Source organism: Metarhizium acridum (genome assembly GCF_019434415.1).
Source record: "Metarhizium acridum strain ARSEF 324 chromosome Unknown scaffold_31, whole genome shotgun sequence".
Lineage (NCBI taxonomy): Eukaryota > Fungi > Ascomycota > Sordariomycetes > Hypocreales > Clavicipitaceae > Metarhizium > Metarhizium acridum.
Window position 1 is genome coordinate 2,525,586 of NW_027094018.1, and position 21,092 is coordinate 2,546,677.

Here is a 21,092-nt window from a genome sequence, read left to right on the forward strand (position 1 = left end):
CCCGCTCCGCTTCCGCGACAGTCATCCATCCGGCCCCAAGTGCCGTGTGCGACACCTAAACCGCGACAAATAAGTCCCCGAGTGTAGATAATGCATAAATATCTAAAGCTAACTATGCTGATTCGCTTTCTCCCACCGAGTGCCAAGCTTGCAAAATGTCAAGTTTCCTCGAGCATCTCATTCGCCAGAAACGATGCCCATCCTCTATCATGCACGTCGATGAACTCCCAACCCTAGCAGACTGTGCCAATTTTACTCGTTTTGTCATTTCACATGGCCCCTCTCAAAGATTTCCTCTTCCAGCCTCATCAGATAGCTTCACCTCACCCTGCCAGTCCCCAACGTTGAACCGCCGGATCGGCTAATCTACTTCGATACGCGGTCGTATGATGTACCCTTGATGGTTCCTCCATTCATAGACGTTCGTACGTTACGTCTGAATCCCTCTCTGTTGCCTCTCAAGTCCTCAGCGGCTTCCTTGTTCAGAGGGTCTGAGGCGTTCGGCTCCAGGAATAGAAACTACAACCAAGTATTAGTAACCCATCCTCTCATGGGCGCTCTGTGTCAAAGCCTCGATCCGAAATCTGACCGAGCAGTTCCAAAGCGCCGTGCCAATCCGAACCGCTGTTCGAGGGTTTCAAGCTCAGAGCGACATAGATCCATACCTGTAGTCCCACTATCACTGCATTCAGATTCAAAACTGGCTTCCAGTCCTCCCTCAGAATATTCAGGCATACCTTGCCCTCTAGATCAATATTCGGATGGTAGATCTTCTCTCTGCACCTTACTTTCGGGGGCTCGTGCGGAAAGTTCTGGTTAATAGCAAAGTCAAACGTGAACCGGCCGGTGCGGTACATGCCCTCGTCAGGCTCGATGGTCAGGACAAAGTTGAGAATGTCGTCCGGATCGGGGAACTCGGTTTTCATTGTTGAACCAAGAGATAACTCGGAGAGATCTGTTGTAATAAAAATCATTTTGTCAGCACGCCCGTATCTGCCTCAACCGGTATTACATCTCCCACCAAGGCGTTGTTCCATCTCATCCTCTCCCCAAGTACATAAGCTATCAAATACGATGATAGCTCAGTGTGGACGCATACGTACCCTTTTGAACTCGCAGTTGCGCGGCCGTAACTTTCTTCTTCCGCCCACCGGCGGCTTGACCCTCCGCATTCTCAGCCTGCTTCTGCTCCTTTTTCTGTAAAATGAAAGAACAATCAAATTAGAGCCACAAAAATTCCACCAAGACATCCGAAATTTACAGATGGAAGTCCATACCATGGACCAAATCTTCAACATCTTGGCTGGTCGTTAATGGCCCGCCTGAGGAGGGGGCCCAAGTCTCTCAAAGCAAAGAAGCTTGCGATATGCTTTCGGAGGTGGGAGTGGAGGAAAAGCGGAAAAATAAGGCTGTAGAAGCGTAATACGGCAATAGGGATATGCCCGTCAACAGGCCGTTGGAAGGGCGGTTAATCGCAGGTGCTGAGACCTTATTTCGCAGGGTTGGTAGGTAGAGAAATGTCGGCGTTGGTCATGGCCCATCGCCACCAGGCACCGCAGCCCACCAGCCCGCTGATGACGAGGTTAGATAAGATAAGCACGCACTTGACACAAGTTTGCCGAAGTTTACGCGTCATGGCTTCCACTGTGTCGCTGCCAATTCCGGTTCGTCAGTCACTGTTAGTCATCGCAGTTTCGATGATCAATTCAACAGGTACATTGATTTCGTGATGAGGAAAGAAACAAACAGGAAGCTCCGTTTAACATCATCCATACGTTTAAAATCAATATTTCCCATGCATTAATTTTTGATACAAAAACGTTACAAAGAGAGGTATTCGCAAATGGGCCAATTTTGTCTACAAGTCGACATCCGTGATGATACCATCCAAACACCACCGTATTCCCTCCTTCCAAATGCTGTCCATTCTTTCGTGCCGTGTACGCCTCATCTGCGAGCGAAGCAGCACATTAGACCCGTCTTGCCCAAAAACCACAGGAAGCCAATGAATCGAACAATAGACAGCGCAGCCGTGGCATACAACAAGAACTTGAAGAAGTTGGCTGTACGAACAGACGCCGATTTCTAGAAATTGTTAGCATCGTGTGCAAACCGAGCCATGATACTAAGCCACTTACTCCGATACCAAACGAGTTAAAGTTGTCGCTGGTAATTATAACAACCAGCAAGATGTTGGAAAAGAGCCAAGAAACGACCAGACCCGTTCGGAAGGATTTGTAAGAGTCCTCCACATCCTTCTTCTCGATTTCTTCCACCTCCTTGAAGGGTGCAAGAGCTCGTCGAACCGTCTGCTCGAATTGGCTGTCGATATCCTCTTGTTCCTTTTCAATTTCCTCAACGACGACCTCATTCTTTTCACTCTTGGTAACGTTCGCAGATGGAAGTGCCTCAGCCTTGTCTGAGCCCTTGGTACCCCAGGATACGTCGTGCCAATTGTTGAAGGCGTAAACCATGAGAATGTTGATGTAGGTCGACATGAGAAGCATATAATACGGGAAGGAGTGAAACATGTGCCAAGGATCGAGGTAAAGGAACGAGGCCACGAAATAAAGACCATAAATGGTGATTAGTGCAATGAGAATCACACCACCCGCACTAGAACCAGAGAAGAAACTTCGTACGAAGTCTTCACTGGAGTCCAGCTTGATTTGCTCTGAGATGGGCTGCTGGAACGCTCGTGCCACCAGGTATCCCGAGAGAACCAAAATGTATCCCTGAATAAGGCCAAATACCATGAACGAGGCAATGTACGTAAACTTGGAACCTTTTGGTCGATTACCCAATGCCAGGATAAACTGCAGTATAACAAAGGCCAAGTACAGATACTTGAGCAGAGCATTTATAATAGGGGTGGCAGTGTCACCAAAAGGCCAGCCGTGGTGTTCTGCAGCGCTACTGGAGGCGACAACTGGAGTACCGACCAGATCCATGATGACAGTTGTGGTGAGATAGTAGGAAGCAAGCGAGAACCAGGAGAAGATGACATTGAGAACATTGTAGATGACCTGAATGTGCAAGAAGAACATGCGAACAATGTTGTGACCGCTCTTATACAGTCGTCCAAAATGCATAAGCGAGTACAGAGAAGCGGCAAAGGAACCGTTGAGCCAACGTCGACGCTGGCTGATAAACTCGGCAGCACCCTCAGGCACGTCAGTCTCACCCTTGGCGGCCTTGATATAGGTCAAATGCCACTTTTGACCAGCCTTGGCGACAAGTTCGAAGCAGAGAATACGATCTTCGGCCAAGAACATGTTCTTCTTGAAGATATTCATTCCATCGATACCTTTCTTGCCAAGAATCTTGGATAGTGTGTGGTCACCGTGGAAGTACTGCTCCAACGGACGACCCATGATGGCTCGGAATCGGTAGGCAGAGAAGGCACCAGGCAACACGGAGACGTATCCGAAAGAACTCTCCAAAGGCTTGTCAAGGATATTGGAAATCTTGTACTCGAAGTTCTGGACCGCAACGAGAGGGTTGAAGAGCTTCTTGCCCCCCTTACCCAACATGGCGTGAATCTCACCACAGGCACCACCGAGATCCTTGTCATTGTAGAAGCCTTCCCACAGTGCGAGGAGAGATCGAGGGCTGGGCTTCGTACCGGCGTCAATAAGAATAGTGACTTCGGGGTTCAAAATTCGGCCAAAGGCGTTGAAGAGCCATCTGTGGGAGTTGATCTTTTTGCTGTTCTTCTGCTTGAGACAGAAAATAAACTGCACGGGGGGGAGGTTCTGAGGGCTATCGCCAGTTGGTCGAATCAGCTGCTGGCTTGGGGTAACAGACAGCTGACTGGTGTATTCGAAGATATGTGCAACAGTCTCCTTGCCGTCAACATCCTTCTTGATAACACCGTCTTGATACACACCGACTGTCGCAAGAACGTCGAGAGTGTTCTTGTCTGCCTTCTCGATACCGTCAAAGACCAAGCAGACAACAATCTTTTGCCATGCCGGTCCACCCTTGTTCCAGAAAGTAGACTTCTTGAGGTTAACAATGTCACGAATGTTCTGCATAACACCGTGCAGGGTTCGAGACAGCAACACCTTGTCCTCATTGTAGTAGGTGATGGCTATGAGAAGTTCAGTATGTCTGTTATACATACGAGGTCGCAAATCATAACCATTCTTGAGGGTGAAGTCGTTGGGGTCGCAGGTGGCGGCCGTGTACCGCATCTTCATGAACTCTTCGTTACCGCCTTCAACGTCGCGGTAGCGAGGCTGAACGGCGTTTTTGATAGCACTGGGTACGGGGTAATCAATACTCAAGACAGAGCCCTGGACAAGCTTGACTTTTCGCGTGTTGTATCGCCTCAGCCCGCCAGCTTGGCCGACGCCGCCAGGCTGCTGCTGGCGCTGCATCCAGCTCTCCTCCTCGTCGTGGACGGCTGAGAGAGGGCGGTCATAAGGGCCGCCGAAACCTTGAGGTTGTCCATACTGACCAAAGCCATTGTCACCAAAGCCACCAGAGCCAGCTGGAGGGAGCTGTGATGCGTTGGGAGCATACGACTCAGTAAGACTATAGGCAGAGACTGGTCGGTCAGGAGGCGTGCCAACTCCGAGACGGTCGTGGTCATAGCCGTGTGCCGGGGGCTCATTTAGCAAATAGCCTCGAGCATCCTCATCGTGGTCCTGAGGAGTGATGTGATACTGCGAATGACTGCGGTTAGCCATGTTCATGCAGAACTCGGTCTGAAGCTTGAGGTGATGGAGAGAACGGTCAACCCACGTTGTTACCCGAAGGGAGGTCTTGCATGGGGTGTCCCCCGTATTCATGGCCTTGGCTTTGGCCTTGGCCTTGACCGTGGCCGTTGTACGCCATGGTGTGATCAGTTGTGAAGTTGTTCCGAGCTGGAAAGCGAGCGCAGATGTGACTATTCTGTAGAAATACTGATGAAGCTCAAGTTATGGTCGGCTTCGGGCAGATACCAAAAAAAAAGAAAAAAATATCCAAGTGATGGCTGATGGGAGAGCTTGGGGGTGTCAGTGGAGGTTTTTTCCCCTTGGTTGTACCAGACAAAGTACGTAGTGCTACCCAGGTACTTTATCCGCGCGGCAGGATGGCGGTGCTGGAGCGTATCTCACTCAAACCAAGGCAAGCAAATCAGGAGGCGGCTAAAAAAAGAGCAGGCGCCCGCGCAGCTAGGTTTTAGGCAAGGCTCGCGGTGTCCGGCTGAGGAAGGCAACAGGCTCAGCGCAGCGTCATACAATACAAAGATCGAATGGTGCAAGCTGGGCACAAGACGGTGATGGGGGAGAAAAGGGGCAAGTCGCACCACAAAGCATGGAGAGGTGATGGTGAGAGAAGGAGAAGACAAACACAAGGCCCTGGACAAAGGTGGGAATAAAGAAGTACGTACTCGACGGACGATGACGGTGCCCAAACAAGGCGGCGCGCTCAGGGGATGGTACACAGAGAGGGAGATTTTTGGGGCGATCGCTTGACGCAAGTACTGGTAGACATTAGCAAGCTCCAGCTGTCAACGGTCAACAATACGTAATGCGTCAACTGGTACCTAAAGCATGCAAACCGTTGCACCTGCTTCAACGGTCCTTGTGGGCAACAGTCCTTGTTTCACAGGAACGGGTCAATAGAGCACATGCAATAAGCACAGGACAGCAAGTCGGCGTCGTGAGCCGCAGCAACTTTGAACATTGCGCATGGAACACTGGACCCGACGGGCTTCGTAAACAAGATACAACATTGAATGCATAGACGCGCAGCAAGAGGCAAATGGCACCAGCCCACGGGCCAAAATTAGGGGACCGCGCTAGCGTGGGCTGAGCCACTCTCCTGTCATGCTGGAAACTCGCCCCCAGTGCCAGCATTCTAGAGTCGGGCTGCCCCGTACAAATGCTAAATGCCGTCTCGTCAACTCGTGTCTCTGTCGCCGCTCGCTTCCTGGCTGTGGCTGGGCAACAATGGGTGCTGGCCTTGGCAGCTGGGGTGGATCCCAGTTGCCACCGGTTGATTTGGCGTCAATTGCTCGAGATGTCTAGCCAACAAGCCAGCTCCTCCATCTGGGAACCATTGTCCCCACGGCTCTTCAACTTCGAGAATCACGACGTCGGGCAGGACCCACAGCGTAATATTCGACCCTACTCCGTACTTTGTCTGCCCAAGATCCACCAGATGGCTCTGCAGCCTTCTGTGCTTCGGCTTCCTAGAACCTTGAATCGACTGGCCTACTCGAATCGTCTCCCACCGAGTACGGGGTACGGAGGACCTGTTCGTTGAACGCGGGATGATGATGAAATGAGAGGACTGCCTTCTCCTGGCTCTGTCTTTGCACTTTCCACATGTACAGCCCGCGACCACGGCAGCTTTGCTTGGCTCTGACCGCTGACCGTTGCACAGCAGACCGGGCAAAAATAATTCTTTCCTGTTGAAATATAGATTTACAGGACATAGAGTACTCCGTACTGCAGGTATACATCTGGGCACCAAGATATTCACGAGGCTGCGTACGGAATACCACCCTCAAGAGCATTCGATCGTACAAAGAAAACAGGTGACGAAACGGCAGATGGCGACAGGATGGCTAGAACAACCCTCAGACTTCCGTAGCCATCTTTGCCATCCTGAAGAATTTCAGCGTTCACGGGGTCAAATGTCTCATGCGTCTTCCAGCTCAGTGGCTGTCTGGACAAAACCATGCTACACCCACCCAAGCCAAACCGTTGTTAGGGTTAGGTACATCTCCACGAAAACCCATCACCTGATGCGTGAAGTGCGCACAAAGACATTCAGTTCTTTGTTTTCCTCAATCGCCTCAATTCGCAAATACAGCCTCAAGCTAGAATGAATGTGCCAGGGATTAAAACAGAGCCTCTGTCAGCCGCCTGGGAGTGCGCTACGCTTCTAAGAGCTGACAACAAGGACCAGCCAACTAGAACCGGCATGGTCCAAAACCTTAACTGGCCCTGACATTGTCGTCTTCTGGGAATAACCGATCGGGATCTTCGCATGGTGGAAACTATCACTGCGGCATGCTCCGTACAACTACAACACATTGCAGTATGAATAAACCGTACGCAACGTTTGGCACCGTCACATCACATTCTCACAAACCAAGCCCTGCCACGAAGTTTTTTTCTGCACGTTTTCTCATGTCAGAGCATCGGGTAAGTGCGACAAGATTGAAGGGGGGGGGAGAGGCTCCCAGAAAAGTCCCAAAAATAGCACTGGTGGATCTCTCCCGTGGAGCCAACCTCAACCTCAGTCCTTCAAAGTGGCTGGTCCATTGCATTCTGTGGAGGCGGTGTACTCGGCCCGTGGGTGCCGTATCTTGGGATGGTAATGGTCGATGCTTGCTGCTACCCACGTTGGGTCGCGTAGTAACACAAACCTCTGCAAGCAGATACGCCGTAAGCGATAGACGCAGTGGTAGAGCCTCACTTGATTAATCACGTTTAACATACGGTCAGGATGCCCCTATTCCCTATGGGAAGAGCAGTGGAATTTGCTCACAATTATCTCAGGTTAAATAATTCCAGGTTTTGGGGTAAGCATGTTCCGCGGCAGTTGAGGCAACATTTGCCAACAGACCCCGAAAAGGGCTCGCCCTGCTGTATGATAGACCAGTGATGATGTCTATTTAAGACACTGGTCGTAATCAAACTAGTCAACATTGGCTGTGCCAAAAGACAGTGTGTGCCGGGATGCTGCTTAGCGGGTTGCCACTGCAAATACCAGAAGCCATATTCATCCGCATCTTCTCACGTTCAAATGTTGTGGTCAGATTCGTCTGTAGCGTCCTTTGCAAAGAACAGATAATTGTAGTCGGTTTCTATCTCGTACTGACCTTAGGGGAGCACCCCAACGTCTATTGTGATTAGGGTAACCACCTCATCTATATGAACCTGTTACCTAGGCCGGTTATGGCTTGTATCGAAATAGTGCGTAACCGTTGAGTGGCTAATTTTGCCTTGTATCATCGAATATCGACAGCCCGAGACGGGGCCTGACAAGTGAAAATGCGAGTGAGCAAAGAGAAAAGGAAAAAAAAACGACGATATAGAATCACACCTTCCCCATACGAGGAGTCTGGTAAAGACAGGCAATATGATGGAAACGCCTCCAAATGACGTGTTCCACAGAAGCACCGTGTTTGAATAGTAATATCTGGATTCTCGATGAGCCTGTAAACCCCCGATATACAGTGTCTTACACAAGTTGGAAGAAGAAACAATGCGCAAGAAATCCTGTGAAATGCTGAGATGCGTCACGCCTCCTGCTACAACATTCAGCGTGTGAATCAACCAGTCCAATCGCTCAACTATCCCAATTCAGAGCGTTGGCTGAAGTCTTGTAAGGCTAAACCTGCTGCTGGTGTAGGCAAGACATGCTGCACAACTTGCTGCAAATAAATGCCACGGTTTGTGATAAGACTGAACAACCCCCCCAGTGTTTCCTAGGCCACTCAGGACTGACGGAGCTGGCAACGGAACGGAAGCACCGAGCAAGTAGCAGGCAGAGGTAAAAATGTCTTGTTTACAAAGGCTTGGGCGATAATAGAAATAGCCGGCAACAGCATGCGCTCCGGTGTTCTAGGTTGCGGCGTTTCCGGGGCATCTGACCATACTACAATACTCGAAAGCTCTGTTGCAAACTGCATGCTCTGATGGGTCCGGATCTTGAGACCTCACTAACTACCTAGGTAGCTAGCTACTCTACGAACCTAGGTAATGCCAATTATTATGCAATTGCTCTCCTCTCGTGGTTTAATTTACCTCTGAAAGACGAGTCCCTGGCGTAATTGTAGGCGAGACGCCTTGAGCCATTTGCTGAGAAGTGACGCCTTGCCCATTTCGCACCTTAGTGAGACTCATACTCGGCGTGGCATGTCTCAGAGGGCTTCTCGTGTCTCTGTGTTCTCTCTGAGGTTCTACGTTGAACCGGGGAAGGGACGTGGTGTGCCGCGCCTGGATCCCCCAGACGTGACTAGAAGGTCAAATCTAGAAACACCTAGAGTTTTGGACAGTCAAGTATACTTCCATTTATCTGTGATTCGGATGCCAATTCTTCCAGTTCTATGTCTGTGGCCGCATTGTTCCCCTCTAGTAGCTCGTAGGAACTCTCACGCCGTTGGCTGCCCTTGCTGGTCTTGGCATGGAGCGCTCCATTGCAAGGGGGAAGCGGGCTGCGTGTTGATCAGATTGCAATAAAGATTGTAGGTCTCTTTGCGTACAGAGGGACGCTGACCTGCAACTCCATAGGCGATATGGGGTACAGACCTAGATATGTGGAAGGGTCGTAGAGGGCGACACGCTTCAGCCATGTGAAGCATCATGGTCTAACAGATGTGCACTAAAAGCAGCGTAGTACTGGCAGAGCATTGAAGAGTTTGATATGTTGATATGTGAATAATTAGCTAATAAACCTAGTTTGAGTTGGCATGATGTGGGTTCGAAGAGGACGATATATAAAGCTAAGTTCAGCGTCGGACTTTGGGCTCGGCCAGCGATTGGCGGCTTTGAGAATGGTCCACTTGAAACCTTTTGACTCTGTACCGATTAATGGTGACATCTGGATGTTTATACTTTACTCGTGGCAGCCGGGCGGGACAACGGACATGTGAGGCCTATGGCGAGCGTTTGTTGACCATGTGTGGTCGGTCGGGGCAGTACGCCCATGGACAACAACGATGATATCTGCCAGAGTCAGAGAGTCAGAAATAGGTGCTTTTCAGTCTCTTATGTTGTTGGCTTGCGAAACAATTCCCGCCTCCGAGATAACTACCTACCTACCTAGGTAGGTACGTATGTACCTACCCATAAGTAACCCTTAGCCTCGCCACATCAAAACAAGTCAGAGAAATGCGCCGTGGAGGAGGGAATCCTCATGTATTGTAAACAAATGCCAAGGCCAGACAATGTTTTTCAACAAATAATCTTGTTTTGAAGTAACTTCACCTTCACAATGGCATATATAATGGGCCGTGCCACACGTTTCAAAACCAAGCCGAAAAGATCTACTCGACTTCAACAGGCAAAAAGCACGAGGGGATCCGCTCGCTTCTCCACGTCCCCCCAGCTTTGACAAGAATGCCGCCTCGAAAATCTGGGCTCTGGGCCTTCTGGTTCGTCGAGGGGATTCAAGACTGGAGACGGGGCTTTTATGCGCATAAGGGCTTATCCAGATGCAATACTAGCTAGCATTGGGGCCAAGCAGGCATCTTGGTCGGCTGGATGAGATGGCTTATGAAGAGTTTTTGTGCCCACGGACCATTTGATCGAGTAAGAGTGTTTACTGCTTCGTGAATTTAACCTCGTCTGTGAAACGGCCGCACTTTGGATTGGTGAATGTTCGGATGGTGGTGAAACCAGACCGGGCCCATCACCCGTGCGCTGCAGTCAATTCTTGGGACAGGACAATGCCGCGACACGACAAAGAGCGGAAGGGCACATGCTATCGTTCCGTGCGCCAGTTATACTTTTGTGAGGTGCTGCAAGTATTGGAGTTTTATCGATCGCGAAGGCCACATTCCTGCTGGCGACACTCGACAGCAAAAGGACTCAAGGTTCAGTCTGCTTGACGACGCATGACTGCCATGCGAACGGCTGCATACTGTACCAGACTTCTCCTCTTAGCGCCAGCCAGTGAGCTGCGAATGCAATTGCGAGCTTCCATCTGTTCTTCCGGGTATGAGATGACGGCGCACCGAACTACTCCGTACACTGCCGTAGTTCCCATCGCAAGGAGACAAAGACGGAAGCTGCTTTGGGCCGTGCCAATATCCAGCACAAGTCATGATCCGCACTGTCCCCGGGACTGGGCCCTCGAGTGCTTCCTCACGCGGGCTGCAAAAAAGGCCGCACACCTGTGTGTGTGGTTGTGGGTGCGGGGTGTGCGGCCTTTTTTGCAACCCGCGTTGTCCCTCTACCATATTGCGCGTCCACCGTTGCACGGAGCGGGGCTCCTTGGCGCACTCTCCGGCACGGGCTTCAGTGTCGTCCAGCCTGTACCTGAAGCGTTCCTCGCTATCGGGCGCCACGTGCAGGGGCCGGCTGCGTCCAGGGCGCACTGTGTTGAGCTACTTTAATTGCTTCGCTACTCCGTGTCCAGAAGCGTGCTAGTGCTTGCTTGAAGGTCTGCCGCCTGCCTGGTATGGCCAATCAGCATCGAGGAGCTCTGGCGCATCTCGCCCAACCCGCAATCCGCAACCCGAATGGGGGTGTGTGCCTGGCCCACCTCCCTGGCCTGGTGGTGCAATCTGGTCCCGTCGTTTCCTCCTTGCCTACGGGGTACGTACACTTAGGGAGTTACTTGTCCCTTCAATGTTCCCGTCTCCGCTTGGGTGAGACCTGCACTGGCTGTCTTTGCTTCGTTCGCCATCCACCTCTCGTTACCTCGACTCAACCCTACCACCGCCTCGCGAACCGTTCAAATCGCCTGCTTTTCGGCTGCCATCGAGACAGAGTACTCTTTCATTCTTCAGTCCATTCAGTCGCCAAGGTCGATGATGTCTTTCGTTTAAAAAAATCTCCCAAAATTCTTTTTCCATCGTTTTCCTTTCCTTCCCTGTCAAAAGAGCCAGTCTCTCCGTCCACTCTCGCTATCTAAATCTCTGCTTCCGATTCCTCTGTTGCTATTTCGCTTTCCCCTCAACGACAAACGACCCTAACGCCGTAAATTGTGTCATTGCATACCTCGTTACGGATATCCTGTCGGCTGTGCCGCTCCGAGATTCGCCGAAACCATCATTCGTCTTCTGAGGCCTTGGTAGTTTTCGTCCAGCGTTTACCGTGAGCTGTAAACTCATCTCGCGTCACACACCGCATCACACCGTCGAGAACTCATCATTGATGTCCTTGACCGCTCCCGAAATGATTGGCCAAACACCTTATATCATTGCTAGGGACTTGGCAGAGGTAGATGAGAGTATGTACCCCGGCGTGACAGTCCTCTGTATTCGACATTACGCTAACGTCTTCGCAGTTCTCAATCGCCTCAGCTTCGACCGACGAGACGGCAACTGTGTTCAATGCGATGACAAGTCGAAGCTCAAGTGCCCAGCCTGCCCCGCGGGCGAAAGCTGCCAGTATACCGTACCCGTCACCTGCTCACAATGCGCAAAGGCGTTCTGCGTAGGAGATGATTCGGCTGGCAACGGAGTCGAGAATGGTGGTAGCAGTAGTAAGGACAGCGGTGGTCCCAGCGCAGGGCCAATCGCAGGAGGCGTCGTTGGTGGTATTGCCGCTATAGCTATTATCACGTTTCTCATTTGGAAATTTGTCATCAAACCGAAGCGGGCATCGAACCCTCATCAGTCCGTTTACGAGTCGGAAATCAATCCTGCCCGCCACGTCGAGAAGGACGATGCTTCAAGAATGACGCGTCGCTCGTCAACCCACACAGTTCATTCCATCGCTTCAACGGTCCTCACACGAGCATCAAATATTATTCAGATTGCTTATATCCCCGGTGTTACCAACCGCGCTACGCCCACCTCGCCCACCGTCCTTGTGCCTCCCGTTCCCCCGATCCCTATGCAGCACTCCGAAGGCAGCCGTCATAGTAGTCAGGATGAACAGCACTTCTTTGTTCCGGGCAACCTTCGTGACTCGACGTACTCGGGCATCTCGTCCTTCTCCGACCGCACCTCGTATGCACCCCGATCCAGTATCGCATCTACAATCTACGGCAAGCAGGCTCAGGTTCAGACACCCGCTCAAACGGGCATGCGCGCTAAGCCCACCGTTGTCAGCGTTAAGTCCGCTGCTGTTGGCGCTCCCGGCGCGCCTCCCGTACCTGCCATTGACTTTGAGAGATTTGGTGGCGGTCGACCTGACAGCGGCGCAAGCAACTTTAGTGTCGGCTCAACATATCTGAATAACGCAAACACCGCTCAACACGGGCGTGCCCAGGTTGTCAAGCTTGGCAGTGGATTGAAGAAGATTGAAATTGCGGCTAGGTCTGATGCCAGCGTCTCGTCAACATCTTTGGTGTCTGCTACTTCGTCCAAGGATAGCTCAGGTGCCATCCCAATTGTTGCAGAATCGCCGTCAAACGATCAAGGACCATTCTCGGACCCACCGGAGCGCAAGGTCAATGCCATTGCCACTCCTACTCTAGGCGCTGTGATGGAAGAGGCCGAAGAGCGTCGTGGCGTCGACAAGACCGACAGACCCGGCTCTGGTGATCGTGGTCGGAGTCCCTTTGGCGATGAGCACGCCACTAAGGAATGATGGAGTCGCAGACATTTATCAACCATTTATAAGCTTGTAGCGGCAAATCATGATTCACCCTCGACATCGTCTACCAACTATATATATATTCTTTTTGGGCTGATGATGACAGTGGGATTCAGTATGCTTTTATATTCTTCTAGCGGGACGGAAATTTTGGGTTACGAAGGTTACGGCGCCACTTGGTACATACTTGACTGGGAACGGATGAAAGAACGGCATATCAAAGCTAGTAGTACTTATCCCCTACCATGTGTGTTTATTTATTTCTTTGGAATAGAAATGATGGTCAGTCTTTGCACGGACGCCAACTTTTTGATGTGCTGGCGTCTTCAATGTGCCTTGATTGCCAGGGTAGTGGCGGAAATAAGTTTAACAATAATTGATAGTCCTCGTTGTGAGACGACGCATGCCGATGTGAAATGGTGAGGCGGTACAATTTAAGAGGCCGCAAACAAGAATAAGCTGGTTTCAGCTCAATATCATTAGGATAGGTTGTCTTCGGCTCATGTTGCTTTAAATTGGAGAAGTGCGCCGAGCTGTCGAAGCAACGGTTCAGCTGCACTCTGCCAGACGACATGCTGGACCTGGCAGGACACGTATACCAATTCGAGATGGTCAATAATGGCAGCTGTGTATACCTGCAAGGGGGCTATCTGAGAACGGGCACCGTGAAACTAATAGTACTAGCCTGCTCGTGGAGCATGAGGCGAGGCATCGCGCTGGTACTGGGCGTCAGAGCACTGCGGCCGCAGACGTACCAGTTTGAACTTGCAGACTACGGATTTGATAATCACCTGTCGCTACCAGATTTGCGCACGGGGCGTACGGCCATAGTCGCGGTATTCCATTCCTTTCTCTCCTTCTTTTTCAGAATAGGAATCCCGCAATTTACTCCGTACTGACTCTCTGTATGCCACCCGTGACGAAGCGTCGTCGGCGATTCAGCGAACCCGGGCAGGCCCTTTGCCGGGGATAATCAGGTTTTTTTGGCATGCGGTTGATGCGGCGGCACCAACATGGCTGCAGGCGTTTGACGCACCTCTCTCCAGAGGGGAGTCGGTCGGCTCATCTTGGGACGAACAGCACGAGCCACCGGCGCGGTCGACCGGGAGAAGTTGGGGATGAGATGGGCGAGCGCATGCATCCCTTTGAATGCTTTAAGGTGCCACCTTTGTAACGGCCCCACTTTTTCTGCGATACCTAGCGGGTACCTTTTTGGCAACAAGGTCAGCCACTAAACCTTCAGGGCTGCGATAAGTGCGATGTAGCTCTTTGTAAGCAGGGAGATTACAGGTACTTATACCATCATACTATTTCTTAGTGGGGTTATGTATCTTTCATATTAAGGTTTTTTATTGGTTGACATCCTTGTTCGGTACGAAGGTGGCACCTTAAAGCATTCAAAGGGATATGCGGTCACACGCATTGTCACACGCGGGCAGGTTGGAAGCGGAGGGACGCGGCGGTTGCTGTTGGTGAGTGAATTAATGCGCGGGAACCTGGATGGTCGGGACATGTACAATTGGTAAGGAGGAGAAATTGATACGACTGCTCATTTGGAGGCCATGCTAGGCGGGCGGGCTTTTTCACCCAATCTTTTCGGGCGTTGGGGGATGTGGGAATAACAGGATCGTGCTTTTACACCACAGATTCACAAGGCACCAATTATGATTCGATGTTTGCGAGTTCTTATATTGGGAAACTTGGCTACTATTTGCTTCCGCAGTGTAGGACACGATACGCTACTGACAAGCACTATACAATGCCGTTGCCGGCGTGCTTGCCACTTTTTGACTCAGCTCAACCCCCGAACTAGATGGGACAATGATGGACTCGATGCCACGCGGGCGTTTTTATTTTCCTTTTTGTTTCGTGGAGATGGAAAGTGGGCTCCTTGCTCGGCCTACATATCTGAAGGCCATGCATGGGTCAACGAACCGCCCCATGACATGATAGGAACTTGAAGACCCGGCCCCAGTCTATAATGGAGCCATTGGAACGTCAGTGCCATATAAAAGAAAGGTTAAAGCGTAGCTTAACACCCCCTTTTGCATCTGTGACACAAGAAAGAGGCGCGTTTCAGAGCGGAGAAGCTTGAGGAACGGGGACAATGACAGGACTAGGATGCGGAAGGCGTGGTCAGAGCGCCGCGACGAAATCACAAGGACGTCGGCGACCTGGGGAGACGAGACTATACGTAATAATGGCTGCGGAGTCGGCTCCCAGAGTTGACCGTGCTGAAAGTGGTGTACAACCTGTTGTGGAGAGACATGGCCAAGTTGGCGGGTCGTCGCCGTGGGGGGGTTGTGAGCAGCCAATTGTAGTTGCAACGCCAATTTTTTCTCTTTTTGTTCTTGAAATCTTGGTGATTTCCATGTAACGTCTCTTTGGGCGGAATATCTCAGACGTGCGGGACTCTCGTGGAGGAGATAACAGTCAGATTGGAACTAGTACTATGCCCATGCTTGTGAGTAGTAAGACATGTATGATCTTCAGCGGAAGGTATCCACAGCGGCACATCTACCGCTGACGCCGGTCTTAGCGTCCAGGGTATTTAGTAAAAAAAACCTTGGACCGAATTTACACACCCAAAAATTTACCCAGACAAGAACCCTTGGGCCTTTGTATATAACGGAACAATCGTGGAATCTGGTGAATTGGAAGAGGACAAAGGTATGTAGGTCCATATACATAGCTTCCGGGGGTTGCAACATGACCAACAACGCTGCAGATATTGTGTGGTTTCTTGAATCGGGCTTAGCATCAGCGCTGTTGTTGACAACATGCAAGTATAGCGGCAATTGAGGTTTTCGGGCATGATCTGCACTTCTTTGTTTGGGTTGACAGAAGGGTGCGTATTGGCTTTGGATTCGACGCGGAGTAACGGAGGTTGAATCGGGTCTTGACTGAATGCCGGACCGGCGTCGGTTGACAACACAAATGGCATGTACTGGCTGGATACGATAGACACCGTTGACGCCGTGAAATATGTTCTGCAGCTTGTTGAGGCAGCAAGTCAGCAAGTCCGCGGAACGAGTGCGTCAGTGCCGTGTCGATGTTCGTTGGAAGGCCGTGGGGCACCAAAATGGGGACGACATAGCTCGAAGAGACGTCAACATGGCCTTGAAAATCCAGCCCTGTAGCAATCGATCAAGTGAAATAATCTTCTTTTACAGCGTCAAGTGGATTGAATCCAATGGTATAAACGCTTTGAGCCTGTAATGTTGTACTGCAGCCAGCAGTTGAATCTACAGCAACGGACCATGAGTTGGTGAAATTTTGAATTCTGTAGACCACTTGACCGTCCATGCACTCCTTCCTGTTTCGTGAGAATCGCACTTGCAATTCATCGTGTCCATGGCCCAGGTCAGGAGATCAGGAGAGGTACCGAGGAGGGCATTTGCCTTGGTGATGGAAAAGGAAGGGGCTACCTTCCCACGTCCTGGGAAGAGAATGAGTTCTTCCACAGGTTGATCAATCTCTTGCTTTCCTTCAACACCCACTCAATCCACATACAACAACATGGAAGTCATCTACTCCCTCTTGGTCACTAACCAAGCATCAATTCTTTCGTTCCAGTCCGTTCTGGGGGCGCCATTGGGGACTCAGCAGTCAACGAGGTCTTGAAGTCCTCCAGGAGGTCAACCCCCCTGATAAATCATGGTCATCACCGTCCCTAGATGGCTCTTGGTCTGCATACGAGGTGGTAAATTCTTGTATTGTCCCCCATGTGAGCCTTTCTGGTTCCGTTCCCAAAGCGATAATGATGTGTTTCCATAATGTCCGGTCGGCTCAGCTGTGTTGCATCATTTCTCTTGTATGTATGGTTTGAATAATCGCAGTGATGTTGCTAATGTCCAATTTCCCAAATACAGACTGAAAGCCATGCAGAGGTGGTGGTGGTAAAAACAAACAAGGCGACATGTGTAGGCAGGGTTCCGCTTGATATCTACGCACAAAGCGTGCCTGGGATATACTCTGTCGTTGATGGAGAGTTCTGGCGCGTGGCATACTTTCAAAGTAGATTTCAGCTAGGTCTGACGGCCTCTGAAGGCTCATCAGACTAAAAAAAATGCAGAAGCAGACTTGTATGGAGGCACATTGTGAGTCGCATCGTCAAGGCCAGCTGCTCACCTGCAGCCTACACCATGCAACGCCGACAGTTCTAGTGTCGAATCTTGCTTCCACGTCATGGGGGCAACGATTGTAACAGAACCCCCCCCCCCTTCTTCCAAAAAAAAAATCACTATTGCTTTTTTTCAGAGGGCAAATCCCAGCTTCTCTCGAGCGCCACAATGCCATGCAACAAACTCCATCCGCCACAGTCGACGCACACCGTTCCCACTCCGCGAAAACACCGAACATAAAATATGTCACCGAGTACTCCGTACGGAGTAACTACCTAATCCCAACAAGGATAACCCTTCCTAGCCTCCACCAACATCAGACGGAGGCCCGCACCATGGGACACTTCAAGCGCGCACCAACAAAGGAAACATCAGCTGGTCCCTGTCTTCTCAGAGAAGAGGAACCAAAAAAAGAAAAGAGAAAACAAAGCATCGAGGAGCCAGTTGGTGTCATACATTTCCTTCTCGGCGCCAATTTTCTTATATGTCCTCGCCTGGACCCCCGCTATAATGTCGAGCATGAAGCCGTCAAGTTCGCCAACCATATGAACAGTTGCAAATTCCCTATTTGTTTTTTTCCTTTGGTCTTTATGTGCGCCCTATCGCGCGTCTCTCTCTCTTTTTTTTTTTTTTTTTTTTTCGGTCTAGTAATTAGATTTTTTTACTTCTTACGAGCAGACTCCGCCATGCAAGCAAGCAAGCACGTTCATGCTCCCATGCTTGCCATGCCGCACGCCACGCAAAACGGATCAATTGATAGGCTTTCCCCCGCCCCTCTCCAGACGTGGCGCACACCAAGCAAACAGCACCCTTGGCCAATCCGTCAAGCCGCTTTTGCTCGAGGGTCCCCTTCATGTGCCGCCGCGGCCGCGGAGGCGGCGCCAGGCTGCTGCGGGTAGGGACGGAGGCTGCACACACACGCGGGATTTTTTTTGGATTTTTTTTTTCTTAAAAAAAAAAAAAAATTCAATCAAGGCAGCAGCCCCATACCATTTTGTCTGCGAATGCTGCTGGTACCGTGTATTGTACGCGCGTGTCGCATGCTCCTTTTGCGCTTGGGTCGGACAAGGTGCATGTATGTGTCCGGCCCGCATTGATGGTTCTGTGGTCGGAAGGGCTGGGGAAGTCGCCTACTAGGCAGTCACAGGCTACTTAAGTAGGCAGTTGCTTGGTTCCCAGTGTTGTCAAGTCCTCACAGCCGAGAGCTCGCACCCCTCACTCCTCACTTCTTGCTCGGTGCTCAGACAGCAAATGCAAGCTTTTGTTAGCCGTCGAGTCCTCTGCCGGTTGCATTGGTCGCATCAGCTGCACCAAGCTGCACAGGTTGCCACCCCTCCCTTTCGCGCCTTCTCCCTTCCTAGGGCTTCACACGTTGCCTTTGGCGTTGGCGCGGGCATCGGCGCTGCTTACTTTATTCTTAGAAATCGATTCTGAGCGACACCGACGGACCCTCCCGGCCGTCAAAATCCAAACTGGGGCCATGGGGCTCATGGCTTCTGCTCTCGCTCTCGCTCATCGCTCTCACTCTGGTCTAGCCGAGTGCACAAAACACTTCGAGCCATGGATGGTCTTCTTGCGCCATCACCCGTGAGAATGTACCCCCGGTGCTCTCAAGTGTATTTTGATTATCAATCATCATGTCTTTTTGATGTCTTCTACCTCGTCTTGTCCTGTTGCTCATCTCTGTCGCCAGTATCCAGAAGCAAGGAGAAACTGAAATATTCAAATCCTTTAACTGTATAGACAGGTCTAATAGTAGCCGTCGTCTCCGTCAGACGTCTTGCCGCCTCGCAGTGTGCAAATCCGCTCTCTGGTGCTCCACTTCCGTCTACTTCCCTGCTCTTCTTCCCGCGAGGGCAAGCGATTTTCTGAACACCAGGGGGTAGGGGGGGTGTGCGTGTTGTCCTCGTGTCAATCCCGAGGGGGGGTGGAAACCCATGCAGAAAGAAAACATTGTACGTGAAAAATATCAACATGAGTAAATAAGGGGAAATGCAATCAAAATGTGGATGAATGTGTAAACAGGGTGAGTGGATGTGACCCCAAGGGGCCAAACTCGTACTTGATTAACATTGTCATCATATGTCCATGAGTAAGGGAAACCTTTCGGGGCTTGCATATAAACTTGGGAGCAATACCAGCCACTAGCGTCTAGTCATTATTTCTCAATGCCTCATCATGACATGCAAGGAGGTAACAAATAGACTTTGTCAACCAGAACGAATAAAAAACAAAAAATGGTTCAAGATGCTGAAACAGCTCGAGGCGGCGTAAAAGCATGTCGTCTCTCTTCATGTCGGCTTTCGAAGATAATCGCGACGCCATCACCAAGACCAACAAATCATAGCAGAAGCAATTGTAAATGTCGTCAAAATAACCTAGCGCCCCAGAATATGCCTCTTTTTTTGATTCATACGCCATTCGCCGATTCAGGTGATGTCGTTCGTTCGTTGCTGGGATGTTGCATCATCAAGTACAAAAACGTGATAGAAACACCTAACCGTCAGTCGCTGAAAATTAATCACATTCCCCCTCTCTCTCTCTCCGGCGGTTCGTGTCCTTCATAACAGAGTCTTTAATAGATTGTGCTTTTTTGAAATTTTTGCGTTTTAGTTTTCATCATGCCATTGGAGCCCGTCGTCGAGGGAAAGGGCAGTCGGTGGTATGTAGCTTCCATTCGAGACACAAGCACGGCCGCAGCAAAGAATTGCCTAACCCCTCACCAACCAACACCCCTCTCAGATGCTTCGTCCCACAAGGCCGGTGATGGCGAGGAAGCATTTGCGCTCATAATACAATACACTTTTTGCTCTTTTCGCCGTCCTTGCTGCGCCGGTATCTTGGTGCCTCGCGCTCGCGGCCCCCAATATCACCATTACCTGTACGTGAGCGGCCGCTCGAGCCACCCGCCGGGCGAGACGCTTGTTGCCGCTGTCGACGCAAGATTCTGACGACATCGTAGAAGGCCTTTTCAACGTTGATGCAGTTCTTTGCAGATGCTTCAACAAATTCGCACCCCAATTCTCTGGCTAGTGCGTGCCCTTCTTGTGTAGATACCTCGCGCTCCGTAACTCTGTCGCTCTTGTTGCCCACTAGCATGATGGGCACTGGCATCTGGGGATTCGCGGCGGAGAGGGGCGACCCCGGGTATGACGGTGAAGATGCACATGATTCTTTGACGCGTTGGATTTGGTGGTGAAACTTTTTGATGCGGGTAAATGAGGAGCGGGATGAGATGCTGTAGACGAGTACGAAACCTTCGCCATCACGAATCCATTGGTCGCGCAAGGCTGTGTATTCTTCCTGCCCAGCGGTATCGAGGACTTCGAGCATGCAGGGTTGACCGTCTATGACAACCTGTTTGCGATACGAATCTTCAATCGTCGGGTCGTACTGTAACGAGGCTGCATCAGCTTGCGAGGCTCAGAATAGAGGATTAGCTTCCCCGCCTCCACCTTTGAACGGTGAAGGTCGCAGGGACATTGGAGGGCTACAGACTCACGGTTTCAACAAAGTGTTGCAGACATAGTTGAATTGTCAGTGCTGTCTTTCCTACGCCACCATCACCCAACACCACCAGCTTGTATAGCACCATACGGCCCGCCATGCTGGGCAAGAATTCGAGCTGTGCGCCGACAAGTGGCTAGTCGAGGAGAGAGGTATGGGGGAGACTATACACTCGTCCTTGACAGGACAAGCCGTCGATCAGGAGGGAAAGGAGGTGGTCGGCGAAGCACAGCTCGGAATTGTA

The 21,092-nt window shown here is 50.9% G+C and overlaps 6 protein-coding genes across 7 annotated transcripts; 3 read left to right on the plus strand and 3 right to left on the minus strand.

Annotated features, from left to right (window-relative positions):
- Nucleotides 1-366: 366 nt before the first annotated feature.
- Nucleotides 367-1,298, minus strand: UBC12 (NEDD8-conjugating protein ubc12; the record flags this gene model as incomplete). Its single annotated transcript, XM_066118931.1, has 4 exons — nucleotides 367-519; nucleotides 666-955; nucleotides 1,104-1,197; nucleotides 1,278-1,298. The coding sequence occupies 4 exons, from the start codon at nucleotides 1,296-1,298 to the stop codon at nucleotides 367-369; spliced, it is 558 nt and encodes a 185-aa protein (XP_065976453.1).
- A 403-nt stretch (nucleotides 1,299-1,701) lies between these two features.
- Nucleotides 1,702-5,681, minus strand: CHS3_1 (Chitin synthase, class 3). 2 transcript variants are annotated; one of them, XM_066118932.1, is made up of 4 exons: nucleotides 5,537-5,681; nucleotides 4,750-5,473; nucleotides 2,139-4,670; nucleotides 1,702-2,085 (listed from the first exon to the last, which is right to left on the minus strand). In XM_066118932.1, the coding sequence occupies exons 2-4, from the start codon at nucleotides 4,840-4,842 to the stop codon at nucleotides 1,948-1,950; spliced, it is 2,763 nt and encodes a 920-aa protein (XP_065976454.1). In that variant the 5' UTR covers nucleotides 4,843-5,473; nucleotides 5,537-5,681; the 3' UTR covers nucleotides 1,702-1,947. The 2 variants fall into 2 exon arrangements, with proteins under 2 accessions (XP_065976454.1, XP_065976455.1); XM_066118933.1 differs by having other exon boundaries at nucleotides 1,768-4,670.
- A 193-nt stretch (nucleotides 5,682-5,874) lies between these two features.
- J3458_005665 (uncharacterized protein) lies at nucleotides 5,875-6,258 on the plus strand (the record flags this gene model as incomplete). Its single annotated transcript, XM_066118934.1, has 1 exon — nucleotides 5,875-6,258. One exon carries the CDS (start codon nucleotides 5,875-5,877, stop codon nucleotides 6,256-6,258), a length of 384 nt encoding a protein of 127 aa, XP_065976456.1.
- A 5,031-nt stretch (nucleotides 6,259-11,289) lies between these two features.
- J3458_005666 (uncharacterized protein) lies at nucleotides 11,290-13,618 on the plus strand. Its single transcript, XM_007811966.2, has 2 exons — nucleotides 11,290-11,904; nucleotides 11,962-13,618. The coding sequence occupies exons 1-2, from the start codon at nucleotides 11,829-11,831 to the stop codon at nucleotides 13,209-13,211; spliced, it is 1,326 nt and encodes a 441-aa protein (XP_007810157.2). The 5' UTR covers nucleotides 11,290-11,828; the 3' UTR covers nucleotides 13,212-13,618.
- A 3,896-nt stretch (nucleotides 13,619-17,514) lies between these two features.
- On the plus strand, nucleotides 17,515-18,240 carry J3458_005667 (uncharacterized protein; the record flags this gene model as incomplete). Its single annotated transcript, XM_066118935.1, has 1 exon — nucleotides 17,515-18,240. The coding sequence occupies one exon, from the start codon at nucleotides 17,515-17,517 to the stop codon at nucleotides 18,238-18,240; it is 726 nt and encodes a 241-aa protein (XP_065976457.1).
- A 1,888-nt stretch (nucleotides 18,241-20,128) lies between these two features.
- On the minus strand, nucleotides 20,129-20,948 carry ras2 (the record flags this gene model as incomplete). The annotated part of the gene is made up of 2 exons (XM_007811965.2): nucleotides 20,129-20,734; nucleotides 20,844-20,948. The coding sequence occupies 2 exons, from the start codon at nucleotides 20,946-20,948 to the stop codon at nucleotides 20,129-20,131; spliced, it is 711 nt and encodes a 236-aa protein (XP_007810156.2).
- Between the last annotated feature and the right edge of the window lie 144 nt (nucleotides 20,949-21,092).